The sequence below is a fragment of the Ictidomys tridecemlineatus genome, chromosome 3, assembly GCF_052094955.1.
Source record: "Ictidomys tridecemlineatus isolate mIctTri1 chromosome 3, mIctTri1.hap1, whole genome shotgun sequence".
Taxonomy (NCBI): Eukaryota; Metazoa; Chordata; class Mammalia; order Rodentia; family Sciuridae; genus Ictidomys; species Ictidomys tridecemlineatus.
In genome coordinates this window covers 55491422-55508110 of record NC_135479.1, presented here as the reverse complement: position 1 = coordinate 55508110, position 16689 = coordinate 55491422, and the positions used below count along the sequence as shown (strand labels likewise).

The 16689-nt window shown below is 43.1% G+C and overlaps 1 protein-coding gene across 2 annotated transcripts in view; it reads right to left on the bottom strand.

The window, feature by feature from the left end:
* The window catches only part of Dnah9 (dynein axonemal heavy chain 9), a 331866-nt gene that overhangs the window by 190772 nt on the left and 124405 nt on the right, over positions 1–16689 (bottom strand). For both annotated transcript variants that reach the window (XM_040269453.2, XM_005332884.4), the window contains exons 29-31: positions 10397–10554; positions 7042–7180; positions 5659–5946 (exon numbers count right to left, since the gene is read on the bottom strand). In XM_040269453.2, coding sequence (XP_040125387.2) covers positions 5659–5946; positions 7042–7180; positions 10397–10554 — 585 coding nt within the window. The remainder of the gene's footprint in view (positions 1–5658; positions 5947–7041; positions 7181–10396; positions 10555–16689) is intronic.

Below are 16689 nucleotides of genomic sequence, written 5' to 3'. Positions count from 1 at the left end.
ACTCAGTGAGACCCTGCTAAATAAAATACAAAATAGGGCTGGGGATGTGGCTCAGTGGCTGAGTGCCCCTGAGTTTAATCCCCAATACCTCCTCCCTCAAAAAAAAAAAAAAGATGATTGGAAAAGTCTAGATTTTTATATCATGAGTGGTCTTGTGTATCATGAGTCAAAATATATTTGAATGTTTTAGTAGATCAGGTTTCTTCATATTTTGCACAATAAAACTTTCTCAGGAGAGGAGTAGAAAATGTACCCAAATATTCACAGGATGATGAGAAAATGGAAACTTTCTGCCATGCATTTAATTTATTTATTTTATATTTTAAAATGGTAAATGTTGACTCATGCTTTAATAATTTAAATAATACTGATGTTAAAAAGAATTTTAGAGTTTTATAGCCAGGAAAATAAGACTAGAGTGGCAGTAACCGGTTCAACATGAAGGCAGTAGATAAACGGCTATTTTGAGGCAAGATGGCCAATTTTACTTGTGGCAGGAGAATTGACTGAGGTGTTAATTTGCATTTTTTTGTTTCCCAGAACATCAGTGTTTTGTGGGTTTGTTTTAAGGTTTTTTTTTTTTTTTTTTTTTTGTCTCTATCTCAAGGCATTACTCTTCCTAGGATGCCAGGCATTGTGGTGCACGCCTGTAATCCCAGCAGCTCAGGAGGCTGAGGCAGGAGAATTGTGAGTTCAAAGTCAGCCTCAGCAACTTAGTGAGGCCCTAAACAACTTAGCGAGAGAGAGAACTTGTCTCAAAATAAAATGTAAGTACCAGCTAGCGAGCTAGCGGACTTGATGCAGAATCACCCCAGAAAATAATGAGGAAGGAAAATATTCAAGGGAGTGATGCTAAAGTTATGAATGACAAAGAGTCACCATGTAAGGACCAGCAGGGAGGAATCCGTCCAGGTAGAGTGAGAGTAGTAAGCTTGGAGGGAAGCGGAAAAAATGGGAGGATGGTAGAAGATGAGATTAAGCAGGGTCAGACATGCAAGGATTTGTAGTTGGTGTTTTATTCTGAGTATGATCGAAAATATTTGGAGGGTTTTATATAGGATGTTGACTTGAGGTCATTAGGTTTTTAAAAAGCAAAGAAGAAGAGGAAGAAGAGGAAAATGGAGATGAGGAAGAGAAGAGGAGGAGGAGAAAGAAAAACAGGAGGAGGACAGGGAGAGTAGTGGTTGTGGAGTTTCTTGCTGCTGAGTAGAGACTATGTTATACTCCCAGGTGCTACGGTTTGGATAAGAGATGTCCCCCAAAAGCTCATGTGTGAGATAATGCAAGAAGGCTTAGAGGAGAAATGATTGGGTTGTGAGAGCCTGAACCTAATCAGTCAATCAATCCCCTGACAGGATTGACTGAGTGGTAACTGAAGGCAGATAGGGTGTGGCTGGAGGAGGTAGGAGTTGGGATGTGTGCCTTTGGGGTATATATTTTGCATCTGGTGAGTAGAGTCTCTCTCTCTGCTTCCTGAGCATCATGTGAGCTGCTTCCCTCTGCCATACTCTCTGCCATGATGTTCTGACTCACCTTGAGCCCTGAGGAATTCAGCCAGCTGTCTATGCACTGAGACTTCTGAAACCATGAGCCCTTCAATAAATTTTTTCTTTTCTAAAATTGTTCTGTCAGATTTTTAGCCATGACAGTGAAAACGCTGACTAAAGTACCCAGGTTTCTCCTTTTTTTTTTTTCTCCTCACATACAATCAACTGAACAATGGCATCATACCCTGATACTAGGAAGACTTAAAATCACTTTCTTTCAGGCGTTGTGAGGCATGCTTGTAATCGGAGTAGCTCAGGAGGCTGAGGCAGGAGTATCACGAGTTCGAAGCCAGCTTCAGTCATTTAGAGAGGCCCTAATCAACTTAGCAAGATTCAATCTCAAATTAAAACATAAGAAGGGCTGGGGAGGGACTGAGGTGGTGGATCAGTGGTAGAGCTGCTTGCCTTGCACATATGAGGCCCTGGGTTCAATCCTCAGCACCGCATATAAATAAACAAATAAAATAAAGTATTGTGTCCATCTACACCTAAAAAATATTTTAAAAAAAGGAGGGCTGGGGATGTGAATTGGTGGTTAAGCATCCCTGGGTTCATTCCCTGATGCCAAACAACAGCAGCAACAACAACAACAAATCATTTTCTACTGAGGGACACCTAGGCTGGTTTCATAACTTGGCTACTGTGAATTGTGCTGCTGTAATCATGAATGTGCATGTATTACTAAAGTATGTGAGTCTTAGTTCTTCTGGATAAATAACAAAGAGCAGGATAGATAGGTAAATGTGGTCCATATACACAATGGAGTTTTAGTCAGCCATAAAGAAGGAATTATGTCTTTTAATAGTAAATGGATGAAACTGGAGAAAATTATGTGAAGTGTAAGAAGCCAAAAGCAGAAAATTGAAGGTTGTGTGTGTTCTCTTCTTTGCAGAAGCTAGAGAGAAATAAGGGATTCAGAAAAAGTGGGTGGTGGGCTGTGGATGTGTCTCAAATGGTAACGCGCCCGCCTGGCATGCACGGGGCGCTGGGTTTAATCCTCAGCACCACATAAAAATAAAATAAAGAAAAAGTGGGTGGTGGAAAGAATCTCATGAAAGGGAGGGGAGAGCAGTATAGGAAGGAGAGTGAGAGGGCAGAGGAGGGATGAATGAAAGTACCCACACTGTGCCATGTGCAGGTAGGAGCAGATCATAATGAATTTCACTTCTATGTAGGACTATATGCCCAATGAAAAATAAATCCATTGAAAATTACTTCCTAATTCTACCTTTTTTTTTTCATTTCAGCCACTTTCTTGAGATATAGTTCACATACCATAAAATTCAACCCTTCAAAACGTTCAATTCCATGTAGGTCTCTGCGTAGGGTAGGAGGAGAAGCTCTATGGACGTTATCAGACCTTGGCCTTCATCTTTGTCCCTTCACCTGTGGGTGCCTGAGCTGGAACTGGCCTTCTATTGAGGGCTCCAGAAGAGAATGGAGGGTTCTAATTTGGGATACCAATACCCCCATAGTAGCCTCTGTTTCCCCCTAAGAACTTCATTAAATTTTCTTAAAGACTTTCTTTTTGGCCTTGAGCTAAATGCCTGTTTGTGGATGGCCTGCGTTGCCTGGGAATTGGGAATTGAAAGAAGATAATGTGAAAAGAGTATGGAAAGCCAAGTAGCAAAATTATAGGGTAAATAGATTTGATGATGCTTCCCCCACCCCGGCTATGTTGGTTCTCTTTCTCATTCCTGCCCTCCTGAAACTCCAAGCCCAGAGTTTCTCCAGGGTTCTGCTTGGCAGAATAGCTGCCTCCTGGCCCTTCTTTCCCCAAAGCCCTTTCGAAGTGTTCTGCAGCCCCTTCTATCCATTGGATCTAACCCTCTTCCAGAAATGTATTGTAATGCTCCCTTTCAAGTTTCTAGTACTCTACGAGTCTATTCCTCTTTCTTAAAAACTAAAGATTTGTCGTATGTAGTGCTACTTTTAAAGGATTCTGGGATCCCACCAGAGCCTCACACATCAGCTTTGAGAAATTATTTCCCCCAAATTCAAGCGGACGGTGCAAATAAAAAGTGGGTAGAGGCATCATCTATTCCAAGTGGAGAGTCTCTACTTTCCTTTTAATAGAAAATCAGGGAGCAGCTATTACAAAGAAGGGTAAGGAAAGAAGGAAGCACGATGTCACCCAGCTGTTAAGTACACAGAGAGAAAGGGTAAGGCTCTGAAAGGGGAAAAAAAGATGCAGAATATGGAGGAAGGACGTGCCATGACCAGATCCCAGAAGGTCTAGCAAGATGTGGGCTGTCCTGATTCTAAGACCTCATCCTTAGCACACGGCATCCTGAGAACCTCATCGCATTTAACCCATCTCTGGGGTGAGACTATCTCTTAGGATTAGACCCTTTAGCAGAAAGCTCTTGACCTGGTCCCATATTGTCCTTTGAGTCTTATTGCCCGAGTCCTGCTCTCCCCTACTCTGGTGCCCATTGCCTTAATACCATTGCCTTTAGCAACACTGGACTTCCTGCTGATGCCTGTACCATCTATTTCCCGCAATATGCCCCTTTGCTGATCCTTTTCTCTCTACCTTGAAGGCCATCCTACCCTCTTTTCTACTTCAAAAACCTGCACTCTGAACTTGGAAGGAGCTACATAGGGAGTGGGGAGATGGGGCCAACTGGCAGAAACGGTCACAGCTGCAGAGGACCGGGTGATGCTCTGCTCTCTTTCCCATAAATGAAAGCAGGCACCTGCTTGCTGTAAGGAGGAGATATTTCACTTCATCCTTAATTCTATTGATATATATATATATTTGGGGCTTAAATCTCTACCAGTGAAACTACTGTGTACCAGAAACAGGTTCTGGAGTGGAGTAGAAGGGACCTGCCCCTGAGCCATAGTTCCTGCAGGGGGAGCACTTTCCCTCCCAGGAGATATCTTAGTGGAGCACCTTGGAAAAGTAAAATGTTTCATCTGCATCCTCTGCCTCCGGGGGTTGTTGAGGGATCAAATGTGATACAGAATATAAAACCACCTGCGAACTCTAAAACGGTGCTCACGTATTTCTTACACATGTTATTTATTGCACAGGAAAACAATCTGTCCACATCTATTTGAACTTCAGGACCCCCGCCCTTCTTTGTGACATTTGTTTCCTCCCACTCTAAGCTTTAATTATACTCCATGTGCAGGCATTTCTACTACCACGACATTTTATTCACCCTGAAAACATTACTTTCTGAACCATGACACTGTAAAAAGACAGACCTGTGGAAAAACAGGGTGGGGATAGGCCATTCAAAATATGGAGAATTTTGTATGCAAAGTCCTCAAAACTCAAAAACTGAGTTCTAACCCCCAGTGAAAATGCTACCACAGTTAATTCCCTCAGCAATTGCACCCTGTCTCACAGTCAGTACATCCTTTGCACCCTTAAACCTGAGATCCTGTGCTTCTTTATTCCAGGGGTGGATGCTGAGTATGTTTGATTTTGATAGAGATAATATTAATCACAATTGAGGATCCAGTTCAGATGGAGCCTTCTTTACTAATTTACGAAGGGGAGATGGCTTTACAGGTCCTTCGTCTGCAATTGCAGCCCCCGTAGCAGACAAAGAGGCGTTCAATGCACACTGGCTCCTACAGCCACTAAGCTAGTTCTATGTGTACTAAAGGTCCAGCTTTTTCCTTCAGGTCTTTACTGTGAAATCCATCAGTTTCCTCTTGATGCAGCTGGTAGGGTTTTCTTCATTTTTCTCTGATAGAAAGGGGGAGGGAAGGATAGGATCATATAAAGAACCAATCAAATATAAATTAATAGACAAGCAAAAGGCAGTCGTGTGGAGTTGAGGAAGGAGAAGGGGAGAGGGGAGGGAGAATGAGAGAGGAAAAAAATGAGAGGGGAAAAGGTGGGATCGTGAACTGAAATCAATTTCCATGCATGCATGAGTTTGTCGGGATGAACCCAACTACTGTGTATAACTATAAAGCTCTGATAAAAAAAAATTAGCAACCAAAAAGAATGGCTGAAATGGATTAAACTACTTCTAACTGGATAATCTCCGTGTATCAAAAGAAACCCTTTGGATTAAGGATGAAGGGACAACTCATGGTCTGAGAACAAAATGAAGAGACAGAGCTCAAGAGGACAAGCATCACGTACCTTGAGCACAAAGTTGTCCTCAGCCTGGAGCTTTAGGTCCACTACCGCCTTCCTGACCAAGGCTTCGAAGTCCAGGTTTCTCCTTCGGGGGACATCCAGGGCAGGGAAGAGGTCCCCAATCAAGCCCATGAACACAGGCATGTCATCTGTCACAATCTTGGGGATGTTGAAGTCTCGCAAGGAGCGCATCAAGACTTGGTCCTCGGGTCGGTCGGGGTCGCCTCGCTTCAGGGATCCTGCCACCACGAGTACAGACTTGATGGCCCGCAGGCCCCAGTCATAGTGATCCTGTGGGCAAGTTATGGAGATGAGACCCAGGTTGCTGGGATGCAGAGCGCCATGTGCTCAGGTTACAAAATTATACACAACACATATCCTAGGTCATTTTTGGAGTCCAGGCAAATGCCTGGGAGAGGATTCAGGACTTAGAAAATTCTGATCCCAGAGTTCCAGATCCTGGTCTGGCATTTTGTGGCTCTGAGGCAGGCACAGCTCAGACAAGGGATGAGGCTTCAGGGAGAATCAATACTACAGGAAATGAGATGAAAACAGAATTTCCTCCCCCTTGGACAGAATTCAGGGGGCGGAGAGAGCCTGTGTCGTGACAGCAAAGGTGATCAATGCAAGAAGACGCCAAAGAGAAGCGAAATTCACTTGGAACAGCTCAGGGAAACTTCATTGCTGCCTTTGCCACCAAGAAATTCTCCATCCAAGGCATAAACCTTGTAGATGCTTAGACATATTTTGTTAAAGTGCTTTTCCCCTGGGAGGGGAGCCTGTCTTAGCCAGAGGCTACTCTGAGAGACAAACAGCAGTGAGAAGCAGGAGGCTAGCTATACCTAACTCTTTTCCCAACACCCTTTTCATTTCATGGCCCTTCAGGTAGAAACTATTCCCTCCAAGGATTTTTGTTAGCCATTTCAATGCTTCTTGGGGGACAATTATGTCTGTGAGGCGTTGCTAAGTATTCTAGTGAAAAATGGAGTTCTGTGGTTGAAGAATTTTTTTTAAAAAAAATGTTGATCTAAAAAGTGAGCACCTGGGCTGAGGATGTAGCTTAAGCGGTAGCGCGCTCGCCTGGCATGCGTGCGGCCCGGGTTCGATCCTCAGCACCACATACAAACAAAGATGTTGTGCCCACCGGTAACTAAAAAGTAAACATTAAAATTCTCTCTCTCTCTCTCTCTCTCTACCTCTCTCTTTCTAAAAAAAAAAAAAAAGTGAGCACCTATCTTTATTTCAGAAGCACTCAGAGCTTGTAGTATGTTTATGGGCACAGTGATTCTCTGCATTAGAAATTTCTAATCCATTGGCCCCAGAGCCTTTCCAGAGTCGGGGCCTTGGTGGGGCTTTTGTTCATATCAGCCTCCCTAGAGGTCTTACCTGTTTGGAGAGAAGCTCTTTGCACAACTGGTAAAGGGTAATGAACTTCCTGGCTAACAGCCGAGCTTCGATGAATCCTTCTGCCACCAGCATGATCTCACAGATCAACTCAAAGTCTGGAACAACCATTGCACAAGGCCTGTGGGCAGGGAGACAGAGGTGGAGACAGTTTTTCCAGCCACAGAGTTGAAGAGAGTTTGTAGGACAAGAGACATTGACTGAGATCACACATAGAGGCATCTGTGAGCTCAAAAAACTCATGGAAAAATCTTTGCGATTATTTCATCTAAGATTTCCAAGTTAGAGATGAGTTAATTAAGGATAAAAGGAAGCATATTGTCTTACTCAAGGTGATAGACAATGTTAGCAGATGGGGTGGTGCTGGGCTATAAGTTGGGTCTTGTATCTTGAGACTTATGCACTTTACACAATGCACAGATCCATAAAGCAAGTTATCCAGGTTAGACTGGGGCCCAGATTGAGGAATTCATTCTTTCTGGGTGTCTTCAAGAAGCTAAGAGTCTCCTTAGTCCTCATCCTTGAGGTGTATGTATGCTCCCAATCCCAGATACTCAGGGCTTGTTCTGTATTTATTTGCAAACAAATGTAAATTTCTAGCTGAGGTCTAAGGTAGGTACCCATTAACTCCACATTGACTCAACATGGTATATGTATGAGAACACAGAAAGAGAGTTTTGTCTCTATATAAACATTTTTTTTCATGATTTTTAAAACTCTGGCACTAGAGGCATTTGGTTTTAAAAATGACTTATTTTTATTAGTTCATTAGGTAAGTAATTGGAGCCTCACATGGCTACAATTCTTTAACTGCGTTTTCCCGTTTTCCCTACACTGATGCAAAGACTTCAAAATCATTTTATTCAAGTCCAGAATTTTCCTTGAAATATTTTGCATTGCATTTAAATTCCAAGGAGCTACCAGATACTTATTAGATTCTCAAGATTTATTTGGTAACTTGGACAGAAGGTCAGAATAGACATTTGCACAACAGAATGTGATGTGGCCATGAGAGAGAATGCTATAGAAGGAAAACTATTAAATGTCATGGGAAAACATTAATCAGTGAAGACAAGAAACTAAACAATATAGAGTTGGATCTCAGCAATGTTCTGCCAATACGGTAGCAGAGGGGACATGCTGAGCGGTGACGCTGATTATCTCTGGGTGACAAGACTGGGCTGGGGAGGAGCAGAGACTCTGGATTCAAGCTTCAGTTTTTCTATTTATTGGTCAGGCTACTGGCCAATTCTAGCAACCAGGTTGACGATCCTGGACAACTTGCTGAATTTATCTGTTTTCCTCATACAAGGGAGAAACTAGTAGTATCTACCTCATAGGATCTTTATAAAAATTAAATGTAAAAAGTAGAGTTTGTGTTTATTGTTTTTAAAACTATTTTTTCTCATTTTTTCCAAATTTTCTTCTATGAATATATGTGTTATACTGCTATAGTCTGAATGTTTGTGTCCTAAAATGCATGTAGTGAAATTCGAACCTCCCTAACGAGGGCATTGGGAGAAAAGCCCTTTGGGTAACGGTCAGGTCATGAGGGAGGATCCCCTGTAAACTGGATTAGTGCCCTTATAATAAGAGGGCAGACACAAGGAGAACTTGGCCATCTGCGACTTGGAAGCAGGCCTTCCCTAGAACTCAATCACATTGGCAACCTGAACTCAGACTTCCAGCTTCTAGAACTGAGAAAAATAAATGTCTGTTGTTTAGGTACTTTGTTATAGTAGCCTGAATGGACTAAGACAGTTCCATTTACATTTAGGGAAAAAAATGTAAAGAATAATTCTTACTTAAAAAAAAAAAAAGAACAGCCAAGTGTGGTGAGCACTCTTATAATCCCAGTGGCTTGGGAGGCTGAGGCAGGAGAATCACAAGTTCAAAGCCAGACTCAGCAATTTAGTGAGGCCCTAAGCAAATCAGTGAGACCCTGTAAAATATAAAAAAAAAGGGGGGGCTGGGGATGTGGCTCAGTGGTTGAGTACCCCAGGGTTTAATCCTTGGTACCAAAAAAAAAAAAAAAAAAAACATTTGGGGAGAGAAGCTACCTGTATTATTGTTTGTAACACAAAGCTCCCTTAATAAATACTTTGCATAAACAAATAGCATGCAGTGCAGTATTCTGCGGCAGTGTAGACAAGTTGTTAACCTTCCAATGCTTCTTGGGCAAAGTTGGGACCTGCCTGAATGAGGAGACACCCAAACTACTCATGAGACAGGAATTTGCCATGACTGGAGTGGTTTAAAAGTGAGAGGCTAGGGGTTGGGGCTGTGCTCAGCAGTAGAGCACTTGTCTTACATGTGTGAGGCACTGGGTTCAATCCTCAGTGCCACATAAATAAAATAAAGGTATTGTGTCCACCTACCAAAAAGAAATTTTAAAAAGTGAGGGGGCTAATGGACCCAGGGCCTCCCAAAGCTTTAGAAGTCTATAAAAGTGTGGATTTCACCTGGGTCTCACTCCAAGATATGAGACAGTGGTGTCACAGCTCCCTATGGTTTACCTCCCTCTCCTAAAATCAGTAAGCAGAAAATCAGAAAGCTGGGAGCACCCTTCAGTTTTCCCTCTGTCGGGCCAACCTCATGTTTTTGCAAAAAGAATGTAGACTCCAACTCCTGCTAGGAGATGCATTTGTGTTTTCTTATCAAAATAAGGAAGATTTAAAAACATAGCAATATGCATGGTGGCAAGGGTGAAATAAAAGAGGTGTTTCTATGCATCACTACTAGGGGTGTAATTTGGTACTATGGCTTTTTAGAAAGCAATTTGGCAAAGTGTATCAAGAGCCTTAAAAATGTTCTTACTCGTTAACTCAGTAATTCCACTTCTGGGATGTTAGCCAAACAAAATAATCAGGCATGCAGAAAAAAGAAAAGATTTATATACAAAAATGTACACTGCAGCATTATGTATGAATTTATTTTAAATGTTAGAAACAGTCTTAATATTCAACCATGAGAGACCAGTTAATTACATTGTGGGCCATGTACTTGATTAAAAAAAAAATGCTGTCACGGAATGAGATTCATTAAACATATCTAATAGAAGAAAGTATTGTTGATAGACTATGAAATGAAAAAAAAAATAAGACAATACAAAACTGTACACAGGCCACAAATATAGGTTACAAGTGTAATAAAATTCAAAGACACACATAAGGAACTGAACGCAATTAAGCAAGAAATCATTTTACTGTTGATGGCATTACAGAAAAAGCAGATTTAAGAAATCGACTTTCTAAATGTTCCAAATTTTCTCTAATATATGCATCATATATTTTCAGTGGAAAAATAGTCCCTCCCGTGGGGCGAAGCTTCTGCTTACCTGAAGAGAGCCTTGAGGTTCTCGGGCAACTCAGTGCGGCCGGCGTAGCCTGGGTTCATGGTGATGAAGATGCCCACGGAAGGATTCAGGCTAATCTCCTCCCCAAGGAAGTTGAACCGCTGCTTCTTATCTCTAATTGCATCTTGGATGCTTTTTACCTGGTGGGCCAATCAGAGGACGATGCCTTCAGGTGCTTCAGGGACTCCCCAGTCACACACAACACCAACAACTACCCTGTGGTCCATTTCACTGAAGGACAGCCACCATGAACACATCCTGGACCCTTTGCTGATGAGTGCTGGGTAGTATCTAAAAGAAATTTGCCAGGAGCAGTAATCCCAATGCCTTGGGAGGCTGAGACAGGAGGATCAGGAGTTCAAAGCCAGCCTCAGCAATGGCAAGGCGCTAAGCAACTCAGTGCGACCCTGTCTCTAAATAAAATACAAAATAGGGCTGGGGATGTGGCTCAGTGGCCAAGGGTCCTTGAGTTCAATCCTTGGTTACCCACCCCACCTCCCCCCATCCCCCCAAAAAAGAAGAAAAGAAATTTGGCTGCCCACACCCAAATTTATCACAATGTAGCTAACAGGATGAGAGTGAACAGCAAGCAGGTATTTCTTTCTGAATGTAAGTTTCCTCTGTATAATAAGTAAAGCATATTAGTACCAGCCACATGCCAGGTGCTGTTCTGAGCACTATTTTTTTTTTCCAGTGCTAGGAATTGGATTTAGAGCCTTGTACATTACAATTGAGTTACACACCCAGTCCCTGAATTCTTTTTATGTGTTAACTCCCTACAATCCTTGGTGGGGAGCATTTTAATTCCCATCAGTCTGATTGCTCTAGGTTAAAACAGAAGGTCAGAGAGATGGAGACGTTTGCTCACAGTTAACAGAAAGGCTAACTGGGCTCCCGATTTGGGTCCAGGGAAATAGATGCTGGCCTGTGCTCTTCCCCCACTGTGTGATGGTGAGATGCCAGTCCTTACCTCCTGGGCTTGTTCTAAGAATTAAATAAAGTCTGTAAGAGCTTGGTGTACAGAAAATGCTTAAAAATAGAAGCATACATAGACGATGTTAATGTGACCGTTGTCACTGCAGTTGTGGTCCTTGCCTTGACAACTCCTCCCTATCTTTCCCCCAGACTTTGTCTCTGGCATGATGCACAGGCTGAAAGAAGATGGCGGCTCCTTTGTGGAGCATCCAGTCTGTGATGAGGAATGGCAGGAACCACATGGTATACGTAAGCTGGGGCACCCATTCCAAAGGGCTCTAAGCGCCTTTCTAAAAGAGAATCAACTTTTTCTTAAATCAGTTCTGGAGCCAGAGGGATATTGAAGCTGAAGCTTGACCTGGTCAGAGCTATATAGGTTATAGATCACTTTTATGGTAGCGGGAAGACAGGCAGAAATGAAATTCAGCCACTTAGTTTCACACCCGGTGCTTTGAAAGACACATGCAAAAATGATCAGCAACAGAGGAATGGAAGTCAAAAGGCCAACACTGGCAAGCCAGCCTTGTTCAGCCAGACCCAAGAGTGTCTCTGAGAATTTCGAGTCTCTTTCAAGGTTCGTGAGAGCAAAACCAGAATGTGGGGATGGGGACCAGTGGGAGGATTTTCAAGGAGCTTCTAGCATGTCTGCAAGCTCCAGGCTGGAAGGACAGATGAGGGTAGTTTATGTCTGTGAATATAGGACTGCAGAGGTGAGTGTGTGTGTGTGTGTGTGTGTGTGTGTGTGTGTGTGTGTGTGTGTGTGAGAGAGAGAGAGAGAGAGAGAGAGAGAGAGAGAGAGAGAGAGAGAGAGATGAGAGGAATAGTAAAACAGCTGGACCATCGGCTATCTATGGGCAAGGCTACCTCCCTGCACCTAGAAGGGCAGCATTTGCCACCATGTGTGACAACTCCGCAATTAGGATTCCTCTCCCATTTCAAAGTGAAGCTCTAATGACTGAACGCGTTTGAGCTCACAGTAATTAGTGTGAGAGTGAAACTTCTTTTCTCCCTGCAGAATACCAATGCCATCCTGGCAGAGGCTGTCTCTAGCACCCAGCACACTGGCCAAACAGATTGAGCTCTGCTGATCTGTGTGGGGCTCACAGCTCAGCCCAGGTCTGCTGGGGAGCCCCATGTCGTCCTTGTCACTCTGCAAGTTGTATGGCTGGTAAAGGTTGGTCTCCTCCTTTGTGGCCAGTCCTCCCATCTATAAAATATACAGAGCACTAGGGAGCAGGGAAGTGAGTTTAATTAGCATTTACAAATTGCTCTGCTACCTCTGGGTGTAGACTAAAGGCCAGAGCCCAGGACCCTTTCTGCTGTTGGTTCTGACTCAGCATTCTCTCTGCAAACACCAAAGCCCAGAAACCTCACACGCAGCAAGAATTTACGATGCGCTTTTGAATTGGAGGCATCTGTGCTTTTGTGTAAAATTCTGTAGGGGGCCCCTGGAGGGAGAATGCTGAACAGACTGGAGGATGTGGTTAATGTTGAAGCATTGGTGCTCACAGACATTTCCTTTAGCTTGGCTCACGTAGGGTGGAGACCTTTTGCCAGGACTTTCCTCAGGACAAACCCATGTGATAGTGATCAGGGTCCAGAAGTCATGGATAAAGTCCAAACTTTGAAACAAAGTCCAGAAGCTTCAGGATGTCAGTGGGGAGAAGCAGGTGGGCTGGAAAACTGGATTCAATGCAATCTCAGCCAGGAGGAAGTGCACACACATGTAGACACAGACTGACAGCTAAAGCTGCTAGATATTCTCTGCACTCACGGGGGTCTGCTTCTCCATACAGACTCGTCCATTTTTTTCAGATTTTAAAGCCACAGGGAATGATAAAAAATAATAACTGAAAATAGTTTGAGCACTTGATGAGTACCAGGTGCTTCTGAATATTTTACCTAAATTATTCCATTCAAAACTTTCAACAGCTGTATGAGATGGGTTGGTCTTAGATCCTCATTTTATAGATGAGGAAACTGAGGCAGAAAGCAGTTAAGAAATCATCCGTTGCTTATGTTGCTTATGTAAGATGTTAGCTGTACGGGAGGCTGGGGGAGGGATATATAGGGACTTTATCTGTAACATTTTTGCAACTTTTCTATAAATTTAAAATTCTATAAATCTAAAATTCAAAATAAGAGGTTAACTGAGAAAAACAGGAAGTCTGGCTGCTCTCCAACAGTTGGTAAGTGGGAAACCCTTATCGAAAATCATGCAGTCTGGTGCCAAAGCACTTGCTTTTCACCAAGTCCCCTTCTACCAAAAAAAAGCACCATGCCAGTCATACACTAGGACCTCATCAGATATAGTCACAGGTCACTTAATGACAGGGGGATAACTTGAGAACTATGCCATTAGATGATTTCATGTTTGCATGACCATCACAGAACGTACTTATCCAAACTAAGATGGGTGCAATGCCATAAGGTGATATCTTACCAGACTCTTGTCATATATACTGTCTGTCATAGGCTGATACGTTGCTATGTGGAGCATGACTCTGATACATTTTCAGAGTAATGTGATTTGCTCTGAAAATAATCCTGGTTATTATGATTTCTACAAAATAACAAAAATTATTTTATTAACCATGTGTTTTTTAAAAAAAATAATGTGGAAATCTTTGTAGAAATCAGCAATCTCAACGGAGGGAGATTTTATATGCCACCCCCATGTGACAGTGTCTGGAGCCATTTTTGCTGTCATAACTGAACTGAGGATGCTGCCAGCATACATCCAATAGAGGCCAGGCATGCTCCTCTACGTCCCGCAACACACAGGATAGAACTTTACAACAGGGAATTCTCAGTCCACAACATTAATAGTTCTGAGGTTGCCAAACCTTGATCCACACCAGTTATTTCCCACGATTGGGAGATGGAGGCCAAGAAGATATCAGTGACTTGCCACCATCCACAGCACGTGCCTGGACCCAATCAAATTCTTATGCAAATTTCTACCCCCATCCAAGATAGAACAAATAAAAAATTCTGGAGGAGTGAGTTCAAACAGGTGCATCTTAACAAGCCCTCCAGGTGGTCCAGATGTGTATTGAAGTTTGAGAACTATTGAAGCCTGGGCAGTTGTTAGATCTCTACACACACCTGCTTTTCCCTAGATAAGGCTGAGTCTTCCACCTCCTTCTGCCCTACCCAGCCTGAAGTCTTGTCTCTGCAGATGACCAGTCAGCACCAATTGGGCCCAGTCTTGGGGTTTGTGATGTGAACCCACACTCTAGAGTTCTCAATGATGGTTTTCTTATTTGATAGTCCCCCCCCCCCTTAGCCAGGTCCTAAAGTTTGCTGAACATGCTAACCGTGTCTTTAAAATACCAATGCCTAAGTCCTACCCTTCACCGATTAAATCACAATCTTTTGGCAGTGGAGGCTGTTCCAGAACTACCCAGGCAATTTTAACATGCAGCCTAGATTAAGACGACTGGGCTGTGGCACCAGTCTGCAGTTCATTATATGTAGGAATCACAGGGGGCTTGTTAATGTGACGATCCTGTGGCAGGCCAGCCCTGGTTTCACATCAGACCTGTTATCCACACAAGCCCCATGTGCTCTTCTGACCAGCAGGGCCTGCTTTCTGACTTGAGAAGGCTGCCTTCCCTCTTAGACCAGAAGCTGGTGATCAAATTCTTGTTTCTGCCTCCTCCCCTACAGGCTAGGGCCTTACCTTTGACTCACGCAGTGAAGCATTTAGGTTGTCCTATGTGACATAAGTTAAGGAGCTCACAGGTTGGCCCTATACTATGTGAATGCTCTCAGTTTTTTTTTTCTGCACGCCTTCTACATTGACCCTTTGATTCTAGGGAAGTGCCCATTCTGTGGCCTTTCCGTGGGCGTTATTTTTTCAAGCCTTCACCCCAGATGCCATGTTTTATTAAAATCCTGCCTGGCTCACTTCATAATTCCCATTGCAATGACTGGAGTCTACTGCTTTCAGGAAGCACAAACCACTCACTCCTTTGTACATTTTTTTCATATCTCTGTGTGTGCATGTATATGTGTGTATGCATGCACACGCACATGCATGTGTTTTACATTAGAACTTAAGTTCCTTTATAAAGTGTGTTGCTTGGGAAATTCCTTTGGCTCTGAGATCAGAGCACTTGTTCTGTGCCTGGAGTACTTGGAACTGTGCTATGGTGTTAGCTAAGATGTTAGCTGTACGGGAGGCTGGGGGAGGGATATAGAGGGACTTTATCTGTAACATTTTTGCAACTTTTCTATAAATTTGTACAGCTCTTTTGCAAGCTGATCTTCTGCTTCTAGCTGCTTCCTGCTTCAGCCTAGCCCACAATCTGAACTTGTAGGGGAGAGAAGGAAGTGGCAGGAATACTTAACTAAAGAACATGGAGGTGGGGCTGGACAGGGGTTGGAGGTACAAGATGCTGGGGTTTGTTCTGGTGACAGATGTCTCAGGGCTCCGATGATCCAAGGTCTATAAAGCTGATTGCAACAATAATAAAGAGTCTCTGAAAAGAATTAAGTAGTATCTGATACATTTTAAAAACAGCAGAGTAATTCCTCTTGGAATTGCCACACTGAGATTTTTTTTTTCCCAAATGGATATGCAATTCTGTTTGACCAATTTGACAGAGGCATGAAAATATCCACCAACAAAGACACTGAAGTACAATCACTTTTGCGGTAGCTACTGGGACAAAGAGCACAGACGGGTGAGGAAAGGAGAAGGGGAGAGGGAGGGTGGCGGAGAAGAACTGTCGGCAGCTGGTGCAGTTTCTGAACCAATATGCCAGCCTGGATTACTGTGTGAATAATTAAGTGCAATTTTCTCCTTGGATGGGTATACGATTTTTAAATGTTACCAGCTCAGACTTTACCCGAGCTGCTGTCAGACTTCTTTCTTGAGGATGTCTTCTATGGGTGTGTTCCTAGACCAGAGTGTGAGTGACAATGTCCGGGGATTCCAGGTTAAACTTATTTCACTTAATTCCAGAAACAAAAGGGAATTAACTGATTGCAGGATACCCACGACTGACCTTGTGTGGAACAGTTTCAAAATCAGGAAAATTCATTGTCTACCAAGTAGTGGGGCCAATGAGTGTTGAGCCCAGTCTCTACTGTTAGTGCTTGGTTAAGTTTGGTAGATAGCTTTAAGATGGTCCAGGTGAGAAAAGGTGAGGCTGGTAAGGAGACCTGAGGAACCAGGATGTGGGTCTTCCTTCCTTTTCCCATATGTCCCAGTCATCCACTTCACTTTAATCCCTTTATTGCAGTGTTCAAGTTATAATGACAGTAATCACACTTATCACTACCTCTCTATC